The 17,555-nt window shown below is 43.7% G+C and overlaps 1 protein-coding gene across 4 annotated transcripts; it reads right to left on the minus strand.

The window, feature by feature from the left end:
- Positions 1-2,065: 2,065 nt before the first annotated feature.
- Positions 2,066-12,057, minus strand: LOC310829245 (olfactory receptor 5V1-like; the record flags this gene model as incomplete). Of its 4 annotated transcripts, none has more annotated exons than XM_083707512.1 (3): positions 12,031-12,057; positions 4,055-4,245; positions 2,066-3,016 (listed from the first exon to the last, which is right to left on the minus strand). In XM_083707512.1, the coding sequence occupies exons 2-3, from the start codon at positions 4,076-4,078 to the stop codon at positions 2,066-2,068; spliced, it is 975 nt and encodes a 324-aa protein (XP_083563638.1). In that variant the 5' UTR covers positions 4,079-4,245; positions 12,031-12,057. The 4 variants fall into 4 exon arrangements, with proteins under 4 accessions (XP_083563638.1, XP_083563636.1, XP_083563637.1 ...); XM_083707510.1 differs by having other exon boundaries at positions 11,914-12,037; XM_083707511.1 differs by lacking the exon at positions 12,031-12,057 and adding an exon at positions 11,910-12,024.
- Positions 12,058-17,555: the final 5,498 nt, after the last annotated feature.

Consider the following 17,555-nt stretch of genomic DNA (forward strand, 5'->3'; position numbering starts at 1 on the left):
ATACGTAGACTGTGACACAACAACCTGCTCCCTTTTTAAGGTGGAACGGAAATATCCTAACATGGTCCCCCCCCCAAAAGTGCTTTTTCTGGGCACGGCACCCAAAAATGCGTGTTTTGGGGTGCCATGCAAGATCAGGACCTACATCTTTCCACTGTGTTGTTGTTGTTGTTGTTCAAACCAGTGGGAGGAGCACAGCAAAGCAGGTGCAGAACTTGGGCTGGATAACTTTCCTCAGACCCCATTCTTCTCCTCTTGAAACAAGAGGTCCCCAACCCCCAAGGTGACTTCCATTCCAAGATACTTGTAATGTGAGCAGTGTTTAAAATGTTTTTAAAATTGTTGGGAGGGGGGGTCAGTTCTGAGCAACACCAGCAGGGAACAGGAGCTAAGAAGATCTGATTTGTTTCAGTTTTGCATATAGTTTGGTAGCGACACTGCTAAGTAAAGTTTCCTCCTTATCTGGTCACTGTGGGTCATTTGTAATCTTGCAAATGCTACAGTGCCAGAGCAGGTCACACTTTTTCTGTGAGTGGAAAGAGAAATAGTAAGAGAGTTCAACCACGGAGCAGTCGCCCATGGGAGATTGTGAACTCTCGTTCCTTGGAGGTTTTCAAGCAGAGGTTGGATGGCCATCTGTCATGGATGCTGTAGCTGAGGTTTCTGCATTGCAGGGGTCGGGTCCCTTCCAACTCTATGATTCCATGATTCTATACGCTGGAGTGGGGAAGTGATTAAAAACTCTAGAAATTTACATCAGAAAACTTGTGTCCAACTTACATTTCCTGGGGTTGGAAATGGAGTGTGTGTCCCCCCCCTAGAAGTTGAAAAGTGATAAATGAAGAGGGGGAAGTTGAAGAGAAGTTCATGTTCATGGATCAGAAGTAAGAAACACAACTATAAAAAAAGTGGTGTGGCAAATTTTATTGACAGTGAAACTGGATTACACAACACATTTCAACATGTTAAAACAAAAGTCCAAACAGATAATTAATAGTGGCATCTATTTATGTTTGTCATTCCACTAAGATTTCAGTGTGAAGAATTAAGATTACATATATGGTTCCATGTTATTATGATTTATTTACTTCGTTTTTATTGCACCCTTCCATCTCAAGGCAATATACACAAAACCACACAGACACACTTTACCCCCACAATAATCCTGTGAGGTAAATTGAATTGTGTGATTGGCTGAGTGGGGACTTTGAAAGTGGATTTTCCTGGACCTCATCTGAAACTCAGACTGTGATATCATGCTTAGATATAGCAGAGTTGGATGGCAGCCTGAGGGTCATCTAGTTCAACACCCTCTCCTGTAATTCAGGAATCTCAAAGAACCCATGGCAAATGGTCACCCTGTTGTTGTTTAGTCGTATATGCCTTTTCATGACCCCATGGACCAGAGCACGCCAGGCACTCCTGTATTCCACTGCCTCCTGCAGTTTGGTCAAACTCATGTTAGGCTTGACAACCATATGTCAGGAGTGCTCTGATGGTGTTTCCTGCTTGGCAGGGGGTTTGACTCGATGGCCCTTGTGGTCTCTTCCAACTCTATGATTCTATGATTCTAGTAGCTTCAAGAACACTGTCCAACCATCTCATCCTCTGTCGTCCCTTCAGCCTCTCCCTTAAACACTCCAATGAAGGAGTGCCCACCCCCACCCCCACTGTTGAACAGCTCTTCTTGACAATTAGTTTGACAGTCCTGTCTTGTAATTTGAACCCATTTTTGGGGTCCTACCATCTGGAGCAGGAGGAAGCAAGCTTCCTCCATCTTCCATGTGACAGCTCTTTAGATAATTAAATATAGCTATCATGTCTCCCCAGTCTTCTCTTTTCCAGGCTAAACATAGGAGATGGAAAGGATAGCTATCTTCAAATATCTAAAGGGCTGACAAATAGAAGATGGAGCAAACTCATGTCAGGTCATTGCCAGTTGATCAATCATAATTTAAAACAGATTAAATTCTGTTCTTCTTTTTCAGAGACTGGGTTATTTTAGTAGATAATGATATAGGATAGGATCATTGTATCTTAGCCATATATCCCCACCTCTTCCAATTTATTGGCGTTTATTAACAATGACCCTCTTCAAGGCCCCTTTCACCTCCTTGTTCCTGAGGCTGTAGATCAAGGGGTTCAACATGGGGGTAATCACCCCATACAACATGCTCACCAGCCTGTCCTGATCTGGATGGTGGCTGGAGGAAGGCCTTATGTAAGTGAAGATGGTCGTCCCATAGAAGAGGCACACCACCATAAGATGAGAGGCACAAGTGGAGAAGGCCTTGCGCTTCCCCTCGGAAGAACGGATCCGAAGGATGGTGGAGATGATGTAGATGTAGGAGACCAACGTCACCATAAAAGCCCCCACACCAAAAATCCCACCAACAATAAGGACAACCATCTCAGCCGCATAGGTGGAAGCACATGATAAGGCCAAGACTGGAGGTATATCACAGTAGTATTGATTGACTCTATTAGAATTACAATAAGGTAGAGTGAAAGTCATGACTGTGTGCAGCAAGGAGTTGAGGAACCCTGTGACCCATGTACCAGCAGCCATCTGAAGACACAGCTTCTTACTCATGATAACCGTGTATCGTAAAGGGTTGCATATGGCCACATAGCGGTCATAAGCCATGGCAGCTAAGAGAAAGACCTCTGTCCCTGCCAAGGCTACCAGAAAGTAGAGTTGGAGCACACAGCCAACAAAGGAAATGGTATTTTTCTCTGACAAGAGGTTCTCCAGCATCTTGGGCACTGTAGCTGTGGGGCAGCAGATGTCCAGCAGGGAAAGGTTAGTCAGGAAGAAATACATGGGGTTGTGCAACTGGGAGTCAGCTCCTATGGCAAGAAGAATGGTGCCATTCCCCAACAAGGTGACCAGGTAGATGAGCAAAAAGGCAGCAAAGAGGGAGAAGCGGACAGCTGGGAGATCAGAAAGGCCCATTAAGATGAATTCTGTCACTACGGTGATGTTCTCCATTTCTCCCCTGTGCAAGGAGCTTGCCTGCAAGAGTTTGAAAGCAAAAATGTGACATAGTAAACATGTTGGAGGCTACAGGCATGCACAAGCTAAGGCCTTCTTTGCTTTTCAAGGTGTTAGGCATATAGCCTTGAGTAAAACTAAGCAGGAATTTGAGGTCCCTGCTAATAATAATAATTTATTATTTATACCCTGCCCATCTAGCTGGGTTTCCCCAGCCACTCTGGGCGGCTTCCAACAAAGCACTAAAATACAATAACCTGTTAAACATTAAAAGCTTCCCTAAACAAGTGCTTAGACACTTTATCACTCTGAGAAGCAAAGATTAGTTCCTAGTGATCACATTCATGCCCTGTACCTGAATTTCCCAGAGACCAATGTTTTGCCCGTGTGAGAAACACAATGCTTAATTAGATGGTTCTTAGATCAGATCATCTGACAAAGTCATTTTTAGGTCTTTAAATTACTGAGACTTGTCAGAACCTCTTTGTGCATTACATGTAAGTGGTGATATTGTCAATGGCCAGCACCCCGTGTGGAAGCAGGAACAAGGCTTGACAGGGAGTTGTTAACTAACTGCAGGGAACCTGGAGTCTGATAGTTTTATATACTCGCTGCCAGATCCTCTTCCTCCTGGTCAACTGCTGGGTCATTATTTACGGCTGGATTTTCTCACATACTCCTTTTGTGCCTGTCACCACATGAATACTCTATTGTTCCACCATGAGCCTGATTTATTTGTCCTTTCCGTGCCGTAGTTATTACCTGACGAAAAGCTCTGAAGAACTCAAAAGACTCCACACCATTTCATGACATTTTGGTTGGCCTGATCGTAGAATTGCCCTTATGCGGATTTTCATCTCATCTAAACCATATTTTTATTCATCTCAGCATCCCTTCTAGAACATTCTGTGTACTGCTCCTGTTCCATGTACACCCGTCTTGATATATGAGTCTCATTTCGTCAAACTTATAAAATTACCAAACATACGTTTTCCTGTCTTACTTAAGCCTTCAAGTCACAAGGATGGTCCCGTTAAGCTTGTATCTTCTAATACTCACGGTCAATGATTGGTGCGTTTCCATTTCACCAAACAGTCACTCTTAAGAATGTCTCTCATCTGCCGTGAGATCAAGGAAGGATTGTCTGTTCCTTGGGCAGCTCATCCTTCTCCTTTAAGTCTCGACATAAGGAGCTCAAGGGAATAGCAGGCCTCAGAGCACACCTGCAATGCCAGGAAGCATCTATTTGCCTATCATGACCAATGTCAAGACAAAAAGTGGTGGGTGATTTTCCAGCACAATAAGCTCCAGCCCTGTGAATTATTGTCCAACTCTACATTTCCATTATTATGATTTTTTGAATACATGACTCCCTAGAATGTTAAGGAAGTCCAGCCCATGTTTTATGTTCTCCATTTCACCAGATGGAACAGATCTTCTCTAGGTTTTACACAAAACTCAGGAGAATAGCAGCCAGGCAGGAGTTGTAACTATGCTTAAGTGACCTTAGCTTTCAATGGTGAGAGAACAAATTCCATGTAACAGAAAATAAACAAGGCCTGAGTAGAGAAATCATTTTCTGAACCTCCTGCCTAGAATCCCTTAGTCATGTGGGGGTAGCAGCAGTATTCAATGGGGTAGTATTCAATGGGGAATTTTGTATGTGAGCTGGAACTTGTCTGTGACCAAAATAATAAATTCATTCATTCAGTGGGGGTAGGCACTTTGCATATGCTCAGAGCCACCTTCTTTCTCACATCCCAGCATAAGTCATGGCTGAGTCCAGGCACTAAGATCAAGCGTGAAGACTCAAACCAAGGAAGACTGTCCATAAAAATGTCTATAATTGATGGTGTAGCACCCTGCTTGTGGTTAACGCTTAGCTGGAATGAAATATTCAACGCAGCAATAGAGAAATTAAAATAATAATTTATTTGTCAGACAAATAAATGAGAGGCTCAGTGGTATATGGTTACCAAGCTCTGGCCTGCCTCCTGCCATTATGGCCAGCACTTATATTCCCTTAATCCAGCCCCCTTTGCTCCTTCTGTGGCTGCCTCTGTCCAATCAGCCTGATTGGATTTCCTATTGGCTGTTTGGTAGAACCAATCACAAAAGATACACCCCCAAAAGATACACCCAGTTCCTTGCCCTTATAAGGGAGACAAAGAGCTATATATATGACATATAAGTAATAATATATCTTACATGGAATCTTAATTACCAGCTTCACCTCTTGCCCTCTTTGCTCTATTGCCTTCTAAAACAAATGGTTAATCTTAAATTTTTATCTTAAACATATGTCAAGGATATTGAGTTCACATCAACATTGAAAGATCTCCTTCATTTGAGAATTTCTAAACAAAATGCCTGACAGCCATTTGTCATGAGTGCTTGCTGGCGTCTTTCTGTCTTGCAGGGGAGCTGGACTCGTTTTGCCCCTCTGGTCTCACAGCAATATGACTCTATGAAATAAGAATTTAGCATTTCTTTCTTTCTAGATCCTTTGCATAATTACATTTAAGCCAGCATATTTCATACATAACATATATAGCTTTTTAGAAGGATAAATCTCCTCAAAGTAAAAGGAAGGAACAGTTTACAGCCTCAAAATAAAAAGTGAAGGAAAAAGTCTCTTCCTTTGCTCTTGACCTTCTGTCCTGTGGCTCAAATTTAACGGTTTTATTTTACTATTTACCAACTCTTAATTATGTTGGGTCTATGTAACCTTACTCTTGACCTGTAATTCCCTGTTTACGACTTTAAGAATTGTCTTCTGCTATAAATCAAAGGGGCCCCTTGTCTAGGAGGAATTGCCAAGGAGGAATTGTCAAGGCCTTTTCTCTGCCTGGCATGAAACATTGGTGAATTTAGGAATCGATCAAAATATAAGCCAATATAAGCCTTGATTAAAAATACAGTCTATATTCAGATGCCACATTCCCCCCTTTCAAGCTCAAGGACCTTGCCTACCAAGCGTCCTTGATAGCTTGATTTTCATCATATTCCTGAGGTAAGGCTCTGTATAGGGCCATGATATGAGGTAAAGTTTCATTTGAAACCATCTTGTTAATTGTACTTCTAAAACATGAAATGATACATGGCATCATACATAAAACCATTACCACTACTGTCAAGAAAAACAAGCAAGACAATAATATCCCTTTGAGTCCTGTGACATTGCCTCACCATTATCAAAAATGTTAAAGCAACAGGCATTCCCTGTCAAGTTCAAGACTCCACATAGGCCTCCCTGCCTGGCAAGTACATAATCCATTCCCATTTTCAGCTGCAAAATGGCGGCTCTACTTTCATCCAACTGTTGTGCAATAAGTCTCAAACTCTGGGCCGTTGCATTGGTTACAAGTTCCACTACTGCTTGCAATCGAGTTATTCTGTTTAGATTATAAATAGGATCCCGTGCCCCTTGTATGAGCTCACCAGGATTCCAGGAGGCAGGATCATAATAGGCTATAATGCGCTCTGGCGGCCAATCATCAGTACCGCTCCAACTTTGGGTACTTCCTCCTGCTATATGAGAAATATCAGCATTCCTTCGTGTACGCTTGGTTGAACTAGTGGGCATAATCCACATTGGTGGTAATACCCAACCCAAGAAACAAGTCCCACTCCATTTGGAAGGGAGCTTTTTGTATGCCCATTCTCCACATATCCACCACAACCATCGGGTCTGAGGTTTTTGGTACGTGGAGTACAGAAGGCGAAATACCAAAAGAGGTAGAGAGTTCACAGTGCAGTATGTTAGATTGCCTTTTTCTGTCACAGTTATGTTCCACACCACTTTCCATGCGTGAATAAATGAAGGTGCACAGGGCAAGGTATTCCGAGTTCGATAGGTAGTACCGTGTGCCCAGGTATGACTATTCTTAATATAATCCCAAGTATAGTGACAATGAGAAGAGCCTATCATGGGAGAATCAGCTGCATCTGATGATTTATGTACACAGAATTCCCCTTGTACAGGTATAACTCGTAATGGTTTAGTTGAGTTCCATCCGGGGAAATTCTGTATTTCTGTTTGGTGTGGCATTTCGCTTACCATACCAATGGCATCTAATGGTATCGGTAATAAGGGCATACCTCCCTCTGAATCATCTGGCCCAAGAGAGCAAACAAGGCAATTGGTCCTATTTGCAACATTGGCTACCATTTCAGCTAAACCTACCCACATATTGTGGTCATGGCTGAATCCATATTTAGCCAATTTGGTCAGATTCAAGGACCCTTCCCCTTCCCAAGGGATCAGGATTAATAATAAAATCATGTTGATGTCTAGTATATGCATTCCTTCCACAAAAGATTACCTTATTGTGATAGCAAATAATTATTAGCCCCAATATAATTCCCCCAGTGACAGAAATGGGGAACCACCAAGACCAAAACATATATCCCGAGGATCCCCAATGAGTAATATCACTTATAATTGTTCCACAAGGGGGCAGTCAATCAATTGTATAAGAGAATCTTCCCGTTCACAGTCGCTGGTTCAGACGCTCCTCAAGCTTCAGGCGTGCGCAGGTCAGCCAGCTTCCAGGTTGTGGCTGCAGCAGGCCGGTCGTCAAATGTTGCCCGTGACCTAGCCCGTTCCCGGTAGGGCTAGATACAGGGGTTTTTGGAGAGAGTCAGTTTTAAAGGATTAGAGGGGTCACCTTTGCACATCCAACTGCCTTTGGACTTCTTCAAACGAGAGTGATGAATCCAGGGGGTCACCTCAGCTACCTTCACCGCTGTTGGAGTAGAGAGCAAGACGGTGTAAGGTCCACGCCACTTTGGTGCAAGTGGATCACGTTTCCACTCTTTCACCCATACGCTATGCCAGCCTGGAGCTGATGAATCGGCTTGGCAATGCTGCACGGCGTGTGCTTGAGGGCCCACCTGTTAAGATAAAAAAAAACAAACAAACACGGGAGAGAGACAAAAACACGGGAGAGATTGCACTTGTCCCTGTGTCACATGGTCTCCTATTTGTTTGAGGTCAGTTGGAATATCCTGAACAAAGGAGGGCGGCCTCCCATACAGGAGCTCAAAAGGTGACAACTTAAATCTTTTTGTGGGTGCGCACCGAACACGAAACAGTGTTATGGGTAACACATCTACCCTCCTGAGACTTTAGACCACGGGTGTCAAGCACAAGGCCCGTGTAGCCAGCAATTCCTGGTGTCTGTTAGGGCCGCCCCCGCTTCCCCCGCAAGCCCTTTTATCAATGACAAAGGCAGGAACGCTCCTTCCGCGCCTGTCCGGCTCTGCAAAAGGCAACCCTTTCACACGCTTGATTTGCAACCCAACCCAGCCGCGCGGTGCCCTTTCGGGTTTCTCCCTCTCCTCCCAGAAAGGCAGGCTGGATGCGGGGCGGTCCCTGCACCTTTAAAGTCCTGCACATTTTCTGCAGTGCGTACAAACACCGAGGTCTAGCTGCAAAGTTAGCAAGCCTAGGCCCTTGTTAAGGTGGGCTTGAGGAGGGTTGGCTCGGAAAGCCGCTCGGGTCGCTCTGTGCGTGCCCCCCTCCAAGCAACCCACGTGCAACGGGTGCTGGCTGAGCAAGGTCGCTGCTGCAAAAAAATAAATAAAGAGAGCACGAAAACATAACCCGCGCACCAGGGGAAGCTTGGCCGGAGGAAGCCGAGCAGCGTCGGCGTCGGCGCCTTGCTCTGCTGGAGAGATGGCAGCCGAAGTTGTGTCACCTGCTGCTGCTGCTGGCCCGTGCCACCTTAAGGGCCGGTTGTTGGTGCTGTGGAGTGGGAGGTTGTCAGCAAGCACATGGGGATATTAAAGCAGCCTGTGCTTTTCCTTTGCAGGCTTGGCACAGCCCGGCCTGGTCCCTGGGGTGCAGGGCCGTAAGAGATGGAGGCAGGCTGGGCCCTCTCCCTCCTGGGTGAAGCACCTGCCGGAAGCCTCGTGGCGATAATCCCCCCCCCCCGGGGCACACGCAACAGACACTGGGGCCAACGGAGCGTGGTGGGTTAGGGTGGCAAATGCCTCTCTGAGCTCCGCAGAAAAGCTGAACTTGCACCAGAGCCGCCTCTGACCCACATAATGGGCTATTGCCAGCTTGTATTTTAGGGAGCTGGTTTCTTGTTTTCAGCCTTGCAGCAGCAGTACCCGACTGCACACACTTAATGTGATCTCACAACAATCCTAGGAGGTAGGCCATGGTTATTCCCATTGTAGAAGAGAGGAGAAACGGAGTGATATAATGCCAGCAGTAGTATAAATATATCCCCATACATGCACCATACAAATAAAGAGTGGACACATAGTCCTACAGATACAACCGGCCCTTTGAGGGTGACCAAACTGTTGATGCGGCCCCCGATGAATTTGAGTTTGACACCCCTGCTTTAGACATATTAGTGGGCTTCTGGCATGCCCTGCAGATGCCTTGCACAAGCGTCTGGCGGTAGGTGGTAAGTCTGGCCAGGTGAATTGCATTGTTTGGATCCCAATTAGGTTCTTCCAAGGAAAGTTATCTTGGAGATGACGGTCAGTATTAAAAATATTTCCCACTCTGGCCTGCTCACGCAAATATATCTGTGCCTTTTCAATTATGTCTCTCCTTTCCTCAGTGGTGAAAAGAGTATTCAGGAGCTGGCGACAATCTGTCCAAGTAGGACTATGAGTATTTACTATTGAGGTCACCAAGTCCATCATAGCCTGAGGTTTTTCGAAGTTCAAGGTGGCCGTGGTCCAGGTTGCCCTTTAACCAGCACAGGCTCCTCAAGTGCATCAAATACTCTTCTGAGAGGGGCTACTACGTAACCTTTGTCTTCACTCTGCTCTAGGGGCCTCAAATCATAAGGGATGGTATTTGTCCCAAGGCGTTCTTTTAGCAGCTTTATACGCCTGGCTGTATTGCTTGCTGATCGATTAAGGTCTCCCTGTAACTTCTGTAATAATTCTCTTATCCATGGAGGATTTTTATTTAATGTGCTCAGCCAGGAGTCTATATATGAAAATTGTTCTGGGCACCCTCCAGTTTCTTTGGCGATATCAGTCCAAAGTTTGTTTACTAAATTTATATCAAAGGTTCCCTGAGATGGCCATCCAGTATTGTGTTTCGGCCATTCTAGTTCACATAACGTTCTCAAGCGCTCTGGCGTCATTTTGACTCCATATGCCCCCGAGAAGGCTTTCTTAAAATTATTCAACATACATTCAAGAGGTGTATTTCCCCCCTTTGAACCCCCAACTCCCATTGTATGGCCCTGTGAAGTATCCTCTCAGTCACTCACACACACACCTTACTGGGAAACGAAGTAGTACTCACTCCACACTTAGGTCAGCTACACATTGTACTTTCTCACACATGCAATGCGCTAGATACTTCAACCACACTCTACCTCCCAATCTTCCCTTTTTCCTACACCAGATCACCATCTGATGTACCCAACCACCTAGCGTACTCAGTTCCCCTTTACTGAGACGCAGAAGTTTGATCAAGACTTCTCTTCCTCCCAATTAATTGGAGGGCCAAAAATCCCTTTTTGCACTTACCCTTGGTTGGTTCCCTGTTTCCCCCGGTCCGTCGCCGCCAATGAGCAGGGTACCAAACAGACGAGACTTCTGCGTTCCCCCTGGAAAAAGTTACCAGTGCGCGCTGGGAAGCAGTTTAAAGATCCTCTCTCTTGTACCCTGTCCAATAGGGCGAAGGGGCTGCGTTCCAGCAGACCACTTATCCGAGTCGCAGGCACCATAAAATGTAGCACCCTGCTTGTGGTTAACGCTTAGCTGGAATGAAATATTCAACGCAGCAATAGAGAAATTAAAATAATAATTTATTTGTCAGACAAATAAATGAGAGGCTCAGTGGTATATGGTTACCAAGCTCTGGCCTGCCTCCTGCCATTATGGCCAGCACTTATATTCCCTTAATCCAGCCCCCTTTGCTCCTTCTGTGGCTGCCTCTGTCCAATCAGCCTGATTGGATTTCCTATTGGCTGTTTGGTAGAACCAATCACAAAAGATACACCCCCAAAAGATACACCCAGTTCCTTGCCCTTATAAGGGAGACAAAGAGCTATATATATGACATATAAGTAATAATATATCTTACATGGAATCTTAATTACCAGCTTCACCTCTTGCCCTCTTTGCTCTATTGCCTTCTAAAACAAATGGTTAATCTTAAATTTTTATCTTAAACATATGTCAAGGATATTGAGTTCACATCAACATTGAAAGATCTCCTTCATTTGAGAATTTCTAAACAAAATGCCTGACAGCCATTTGTCATGAGTGCTTGCTGGCGTCTTTCTGTCTTGCAGGGGAGCTGGACTCGTTTTGCCCCTCTGGTCTCACAGCAATATGACTCTATGAAATAAGAATTTAGCATTTCTTTCTTTCTAGATCCTTTGCATAATTACATTTAAGCCAGCATATTTCATACATAACATATATAGCTTTTTAGAAGGATAAATCTCCTCAAAGTAAAAGGAAGGAACAGTTTACAGCCTCAAAATAAAAAGTGAAGGAAAAAGTCTCTTCCTTTGCTCTTGACCTTCTGTCCTGTGGCTCAAATTTAACGGTTTTATTTTACTATTTACCAACTCTTAATTATGTTGGGTCTATGTAACCTTACTCTTGACCTGTAATTCCCTGTTTACGACTTTAAGAATTGTCTTCTGCTATAAATCAAAGGGGCCCCTTGTCTAGGAGGAATTGCCAAGGAGGAATTGTCAAGGCCTTTTCTCTGCCTGGCATGAAACATTGGTGAATTTAGGAATCGATCAAAATATAAGCCAATATAAGCCTTGATTAAAAATACAGTCTATATTCAGATGCCACAATGGTACTCAGTGACCTCCATGATGAAGCCCAAGCCCCATAGTGATCCTAAAACTACAGGGAGATTGTGGTGCCTGCAAATTTTGATATTAAAATTTAACTATGGCCATACACACTTCTCTCCTCCGAAAATGGGACCATGCAATTCTTTCCTACTCCTTAATGAGTCCCAAAGAGCATTGTTAACATTTATGGTGCAGTCTCCATCTCATCTGCTACCACAGAGCTCCTACCAGAAAGGTCCTCAGATAAATGCTCTGCATCCATGGTGATGTAAAAATAATGCCACCAAGAGTAATTATGATGTAATCCAAAGTGAATGGATTTGAAGTCTCCAGGACTCTCAGAGGGATTAGCACACATAAGGCCAATTTGGGAGAGGCTATGCACCATCCCTAGCGCTTCCTGCTCAATGACATGGTTACCCCGTGTGGGGGCTCCACCTGTCAGGAGCTCAGCCTACACTCGAGTAGGACCCTGGCAGAGATGTCAGATTTCAACTCTAGAAGGAACTCTCCTCTACAGAAGACAATTTCCTCCATATAGAAAACTAGATGCAAGAGAGAACAGATGTTTTGTCTTCCATTTTAAACGGCAGGAATCATCCCTGTAGAACTTACTTTCTCTCTCTCTTTCTCTCCCACCTGCGATAAAAAAAGGATAAATTCCAGCAATGTGGATTTAAAACTTCAGTTGCAACTAGGCCCAAATTAGGTCTGAAATACTAGGGGATTGTTTGTTTTGTTTATTTAGGAAAGCGTTTATATATTGTCAGTTAGTACAACGGAACATGGCTCTGTACAACAATGTATACGATAAAAGCTAAAACATCATAAAAGCAATAAATAATGCTCATTAAAGCAACTGCATTAAACAGTTACGTAGGCCTGTCTACATAAAAAAAGTGTTGGCAGAGTTAGTGGAATGCTTGAATGCTTTATTAATTATCCCTGCTACCAATGTGTGTTTTCCACAGGAGTTTTAGAAATAGTCATATTGAGCGAATCAGTTCTGAGGGACACCAGCAGGGAAGGGGAGCTAAGAGTATCTTGCTAATTTCAGATTGGCATAGTGTTTGGCAGCAGCACACTGCTTTGTGAAGTTTCCTCCTCCTAATCTACTCTCTGTGGATCATTTGTAATCTTGCAAATACTTGTTTTTCAGTGTGTCGAGTGGACATGCAATATACCTTATTTTTCGCCCTATAGGACGCACCGGCTCATAGGACACACCTAGTTTTCAGGGGGGGGAATCGAGTAAAAAAATATGATTTCCCCTCCGCAGCTCTGAGAGCAGTGGACAGGCTGCACGCAGCTTGTGCGCTACTCCAAGACCTTCTCCCTGCTTTTGTGGGAGGTGGCGGAATTCCCCCACCTCCCGCAAAAGCCCACAGGAGCCCAGCGTGACTCCTGCGGACTTTTCGACCAGGAGGGAGAAGGGACTGAAACAGCCGCGCGCTGCTTTCCCCACTGCCAGCCTCAAAGAGCAGACTCTCCTGGCTTCAGCGGAAGCAACGCGAAGTCTCCGGAGCGCAGGCTTCGGAGGCTTCGCGTTGCTATCGCTGAAGCCAAGGAGCCTGCATTCGCCCCATAAGACGCACACACATTTCCCCTTCATTTTTGGAGGGGAAAAAGTGTGTCTTATAGGGCGAAAAATACGGTACCTGAGTGGGGAGGCGATATTTGAAAACTCTGGTAATTTGCATAGACAGACTTGTGTGAAACTTGCATTTCTTGGGTATGAAAATGAAGTGAGTGGATTTCCCCCCTAGGTGCTGAAAAGTGGTTAATGAAGAGTGGAAACTTGAAGAGACGTTCATGTTCATAGAAGTAAGAAACACAACTATTAAAAAAAAAACCCACAATGGTGTGACAAGAGTTTATTGACAGTGATACTGAATTACACAACCCATCTCTCTACATGTTAGAAGAAAAGCCCAAACAGATAACTGATAGTGGAATCTATATAAGTTTGTCATTGCTCTAACATTTCAGCTGTGGGGGGAAATTACCTATTTGTTTACTTCATTTTTACTCCACCTCAAGGTATGTACAAGACTAGACAGACACACACAATATTTTGTTTGTTTAGTCATTTACTCGTGTCCGACTCTTCGTGACCCCATGGACCAGAGCACGCCAGGCACTCCTGTCTTCCACTGCCTCCCGCAGTTTGGTCAGACTCATGCTGGTAGCTTCGAGAACACTGTCCAACCATCTTGTCCTCTGTCATCCCCTTCTCCTTGTGCCCTCCATCTTTCCCAACATCAGGGTCTTTTCCAGGGAGTCTTCTCTTCTCATGAGGTGGCCAAAGTATTGGAGCCTCAGGGCCCATTAACTCACCAAGAAACTTGACCGGCTCCTTCAAAAATGGTACCCCCCCAACTCACAACAGTATGTTAACATTATGTTAAGATTGCATTTAACTGTAAGGGGGGGATATGTAGCAGCACTGGATATCATAACCTAGGCATATATTATGTACATAGATTGTGAGTGTCCTGTCATTCAGACCTTCTGGGGTACAATCCATAGTATTTTCACCAAAATTGTGGGATATTGTATCCATCTCATCCCTATGATGATCCTTTTCGGATATCCAAAAAATCACCCCATGGAAGTTCTATTGAACCTATTAGCAACTGCTAAATAAATACAGCAAAAAAAAAAAACCACCACAAACCCTAATATATCAGGGTAGCCAATGTGGTGCCCTCCACATGGTTTTGGACTACAACTCCCATCAGTCCCATTCAGCCTGGCCAGTGGTAGAGGATGATGGGAGTTGGAGTCCAAAACATATGGAGAGGGAAGCAGCAAGTTGTCTATCCCTGCACTGTGCTAATATTTTAATATCCCACCAGACTTCATGAAAGTCTGGGCATTACAAACAAGTTTGAAGACACAAACCTAAGAAGCTAGGAGACTTTTCATAAAATGTCTGTAGTTGATGGTACTCAGTGACTTTCACAATGAAAACCCCTAGAAAAGGTACAAAACTAGAGGGACATCATGCTCCCTGCAGATATTGATATAAAAATGAAGCTATATTCCTCTCCTTCCAAATATGACCATGCAAGTGTTTTTCCCTCCCAAATGAGTCCCACAGAGTATTGTTAAGTGTAATGAAGATGACGGAATCACCTGCAATTCCTCTGATATCAGGGGGGCACCTCAGTTGAATACCCAACATGGGTGGGGCTGTATAAATAAGAATACCAAAAGCAATTATGGTGAAACCTGAAGTCAGTGACTTATTCAGTTATGTGGGGATTGCAGGATTTACCAAGCAATGGGAGGAGACACTTTGCATATGCTCAGAAACTATTGTATCCCAACATAAGTTGTCACTGAGTCCAAGCACTAAGAACAAGATTGAGGAATCACACATATGGAGCTGGGCCTACATGTTGGAAGGCTTACCATTAAAATGTCTATAATTGACGGTACTTAGTGACCTCCATGACAAAGCCCATAGAGGTTATGAAACCACAGGGAGATCATGCTCCCTGTAGCTATTGATGTTAAAATATAGCGATGGACATACACATTTCTCTCATCCCCAAATGGGACCATGCAAGTGCTTTCACCTGCCTCATGAGTCCTAAACGGCCTCGGCCCAGTATACCCGAAGGAGCATCTCCACCACCATCGTTCTGCCCAGACACTGAGGTCCAGCGCCGAGGGCCTTCTAGCAGAGAGCCTTCTCGGTGGTGGCGCCGCCCTGTGGAACGCCCTCCCATCAGATGTCAAAGTGATAAACAACTACCTGACATTCAAAAGACATCTTAAAGCAGCCCTGTTCAGGGAAGTTTTTAATCAGTGATATTTTAGTGTATTTTTGGTTTCTGTGGAAGCCTCCCAGAGTGGCTGGGGAAACCCAGCCAGATGGGCGGGGTACAAATAATAAATTATTATTATTATTATTATTATTATTATTATTATTATTATTCTTCACAATAATGGTGCAGTCTCCATCTCATCTGCTACCACAGAGCTCCCTCCGAAAAGGTCCTCAGAAGATGTATTAAAATTATTATGGTTTCATCCAAAGTCCATGGCTTTAATGTCCCGAGAACATCCAAACAGCACACATGGGGCCAAGAGAGAACACTCTCCGCATCATCCCTAGTACTTTCTGCTCACAGAAGTGGTTACTCTGTGTGTGGACTCTACCACATCAAATTTCAATACTTGAAAGGAAAGCTCCTATACAGAAAACAATCTCCCCCATATGGAGGGGAAGAGAGGGAGAAGAGAGATGTTTAGTCTCCCATCTGGCATGGCAGGAATCATATATGTAGCAATCTTTTCTCCCACTTGCCATCGAAAACAGTAAATCCCAGAATGACCGCTCCCCACCTCAAATGGGGGGCGCTTTTTGTGGGGTCGTGTGCAGTCCCTTGATCCTACACAATCCCCGGCAATGTAGCCTGTCTTCTCCTCAGATCTACATTTTCAATTGGAACAAACACAAAGCTGAAATAATATGTTCTCAGAGTTTCACAAGGTTTCTTGCCTTAACCCTTGCTGTTAACCCAATCTATAAATCTCTTATACTCAGTACAGCGCTACAAACAAACAAGCACATTCCTGCAAATAAAGATGTGTCAAAACAGGGAGTGGGCCATGCTGCAACCCCTTTTCCCTGATGTAGGGATCGGTGAATCAGTCAGTGTCAGTTTATCTTTGATTCTCATTTCTCCAATCTTAAAATCAGGAGTCTAGTCCACACGGGAGCCCTCACTTGAACAATACACCATCTTGGCGGTAAGCTTTTCCATCAGGTCTTCCTCATCCTGGCTCTATGACCTCCTGGTGGGTCTTCTCTGCCATGTAAACTCTAGCAAACTGGTTCTCATACTTTTTTTCTCTGGGCCACACTTTCAGAATAAAAATTACCTCACACCACACTGAATTGTTTATTGATAAGAAATACACTGGAAGCATTCGAGAAACTTCAGTAATAGTTGCAAGGTAGATATACGAAATTAGATATATTAAGAAGAAGTTTAATTATGATAAAAGTGTTTATTGGCAATAAGTATTACGAAATCAAAATATGGAATAGCCAGGAGGTTGGGTCTTTAGTGTTAAGACCAATATATGTTATATTGTTTGCTAAGAAAATTATGTGTTTATAGTTATTCCTGTATGTAATTTGGTATTTGTGGTTTTTTTCTTTTTTCTTGTTGTATCAATAAAAATCTTTTTTAAAAAAAGATAAGAAATACACTGGAAAGGGAAAAGGAACAACTAGCAGTGCTTGATTTATAACATAGAACACAACTACTTCATAATATGCTCATGGGACATCCAGAAAGTATTAAACAATGCAGCTACATAAGAACATAAACTATCCCAAAAATATAATATTAACCGTCCTTGGATATTCTTGCCACACTTGTCATCCTCTCCTACCATACCTGTGTGGCACACCACATTCTTTGACTCACAAGATATGTTGAAAAATAAACCTTTAACTGAAGCGACCAGAGGCACAAGGAGAACCAAGAATATAAGTCTCCATATTACATCAAGCAAAATGTTCAACCATTAGAAGTTACTTATCCCAAATGTCTGGAGAGAGTTTTACATTTTCTTTTTTACGTATTCTTATTTTATGTATTCAATAAAATCCCACCAAACTGAGACAAAATGTTACCTTTGTTTTCCCTTTCAAAAAATGGGTATACTACTTTTCATTGGCTCAGAATTACTTATGTGTCCATTTTCATCTAACAGAGAAATACAGATAT

This window comes from Podarcis gaigeae, assembly GCF_964106915.1.
Source record: "Podarcis gaigeae genome assembly, chromosome: 13".
NCBI lineage: Eukaryota > Metazoa > Chordata > Lepidosauria > Squamata > Lacertidae > Podarcis > Podarcis gaigeae.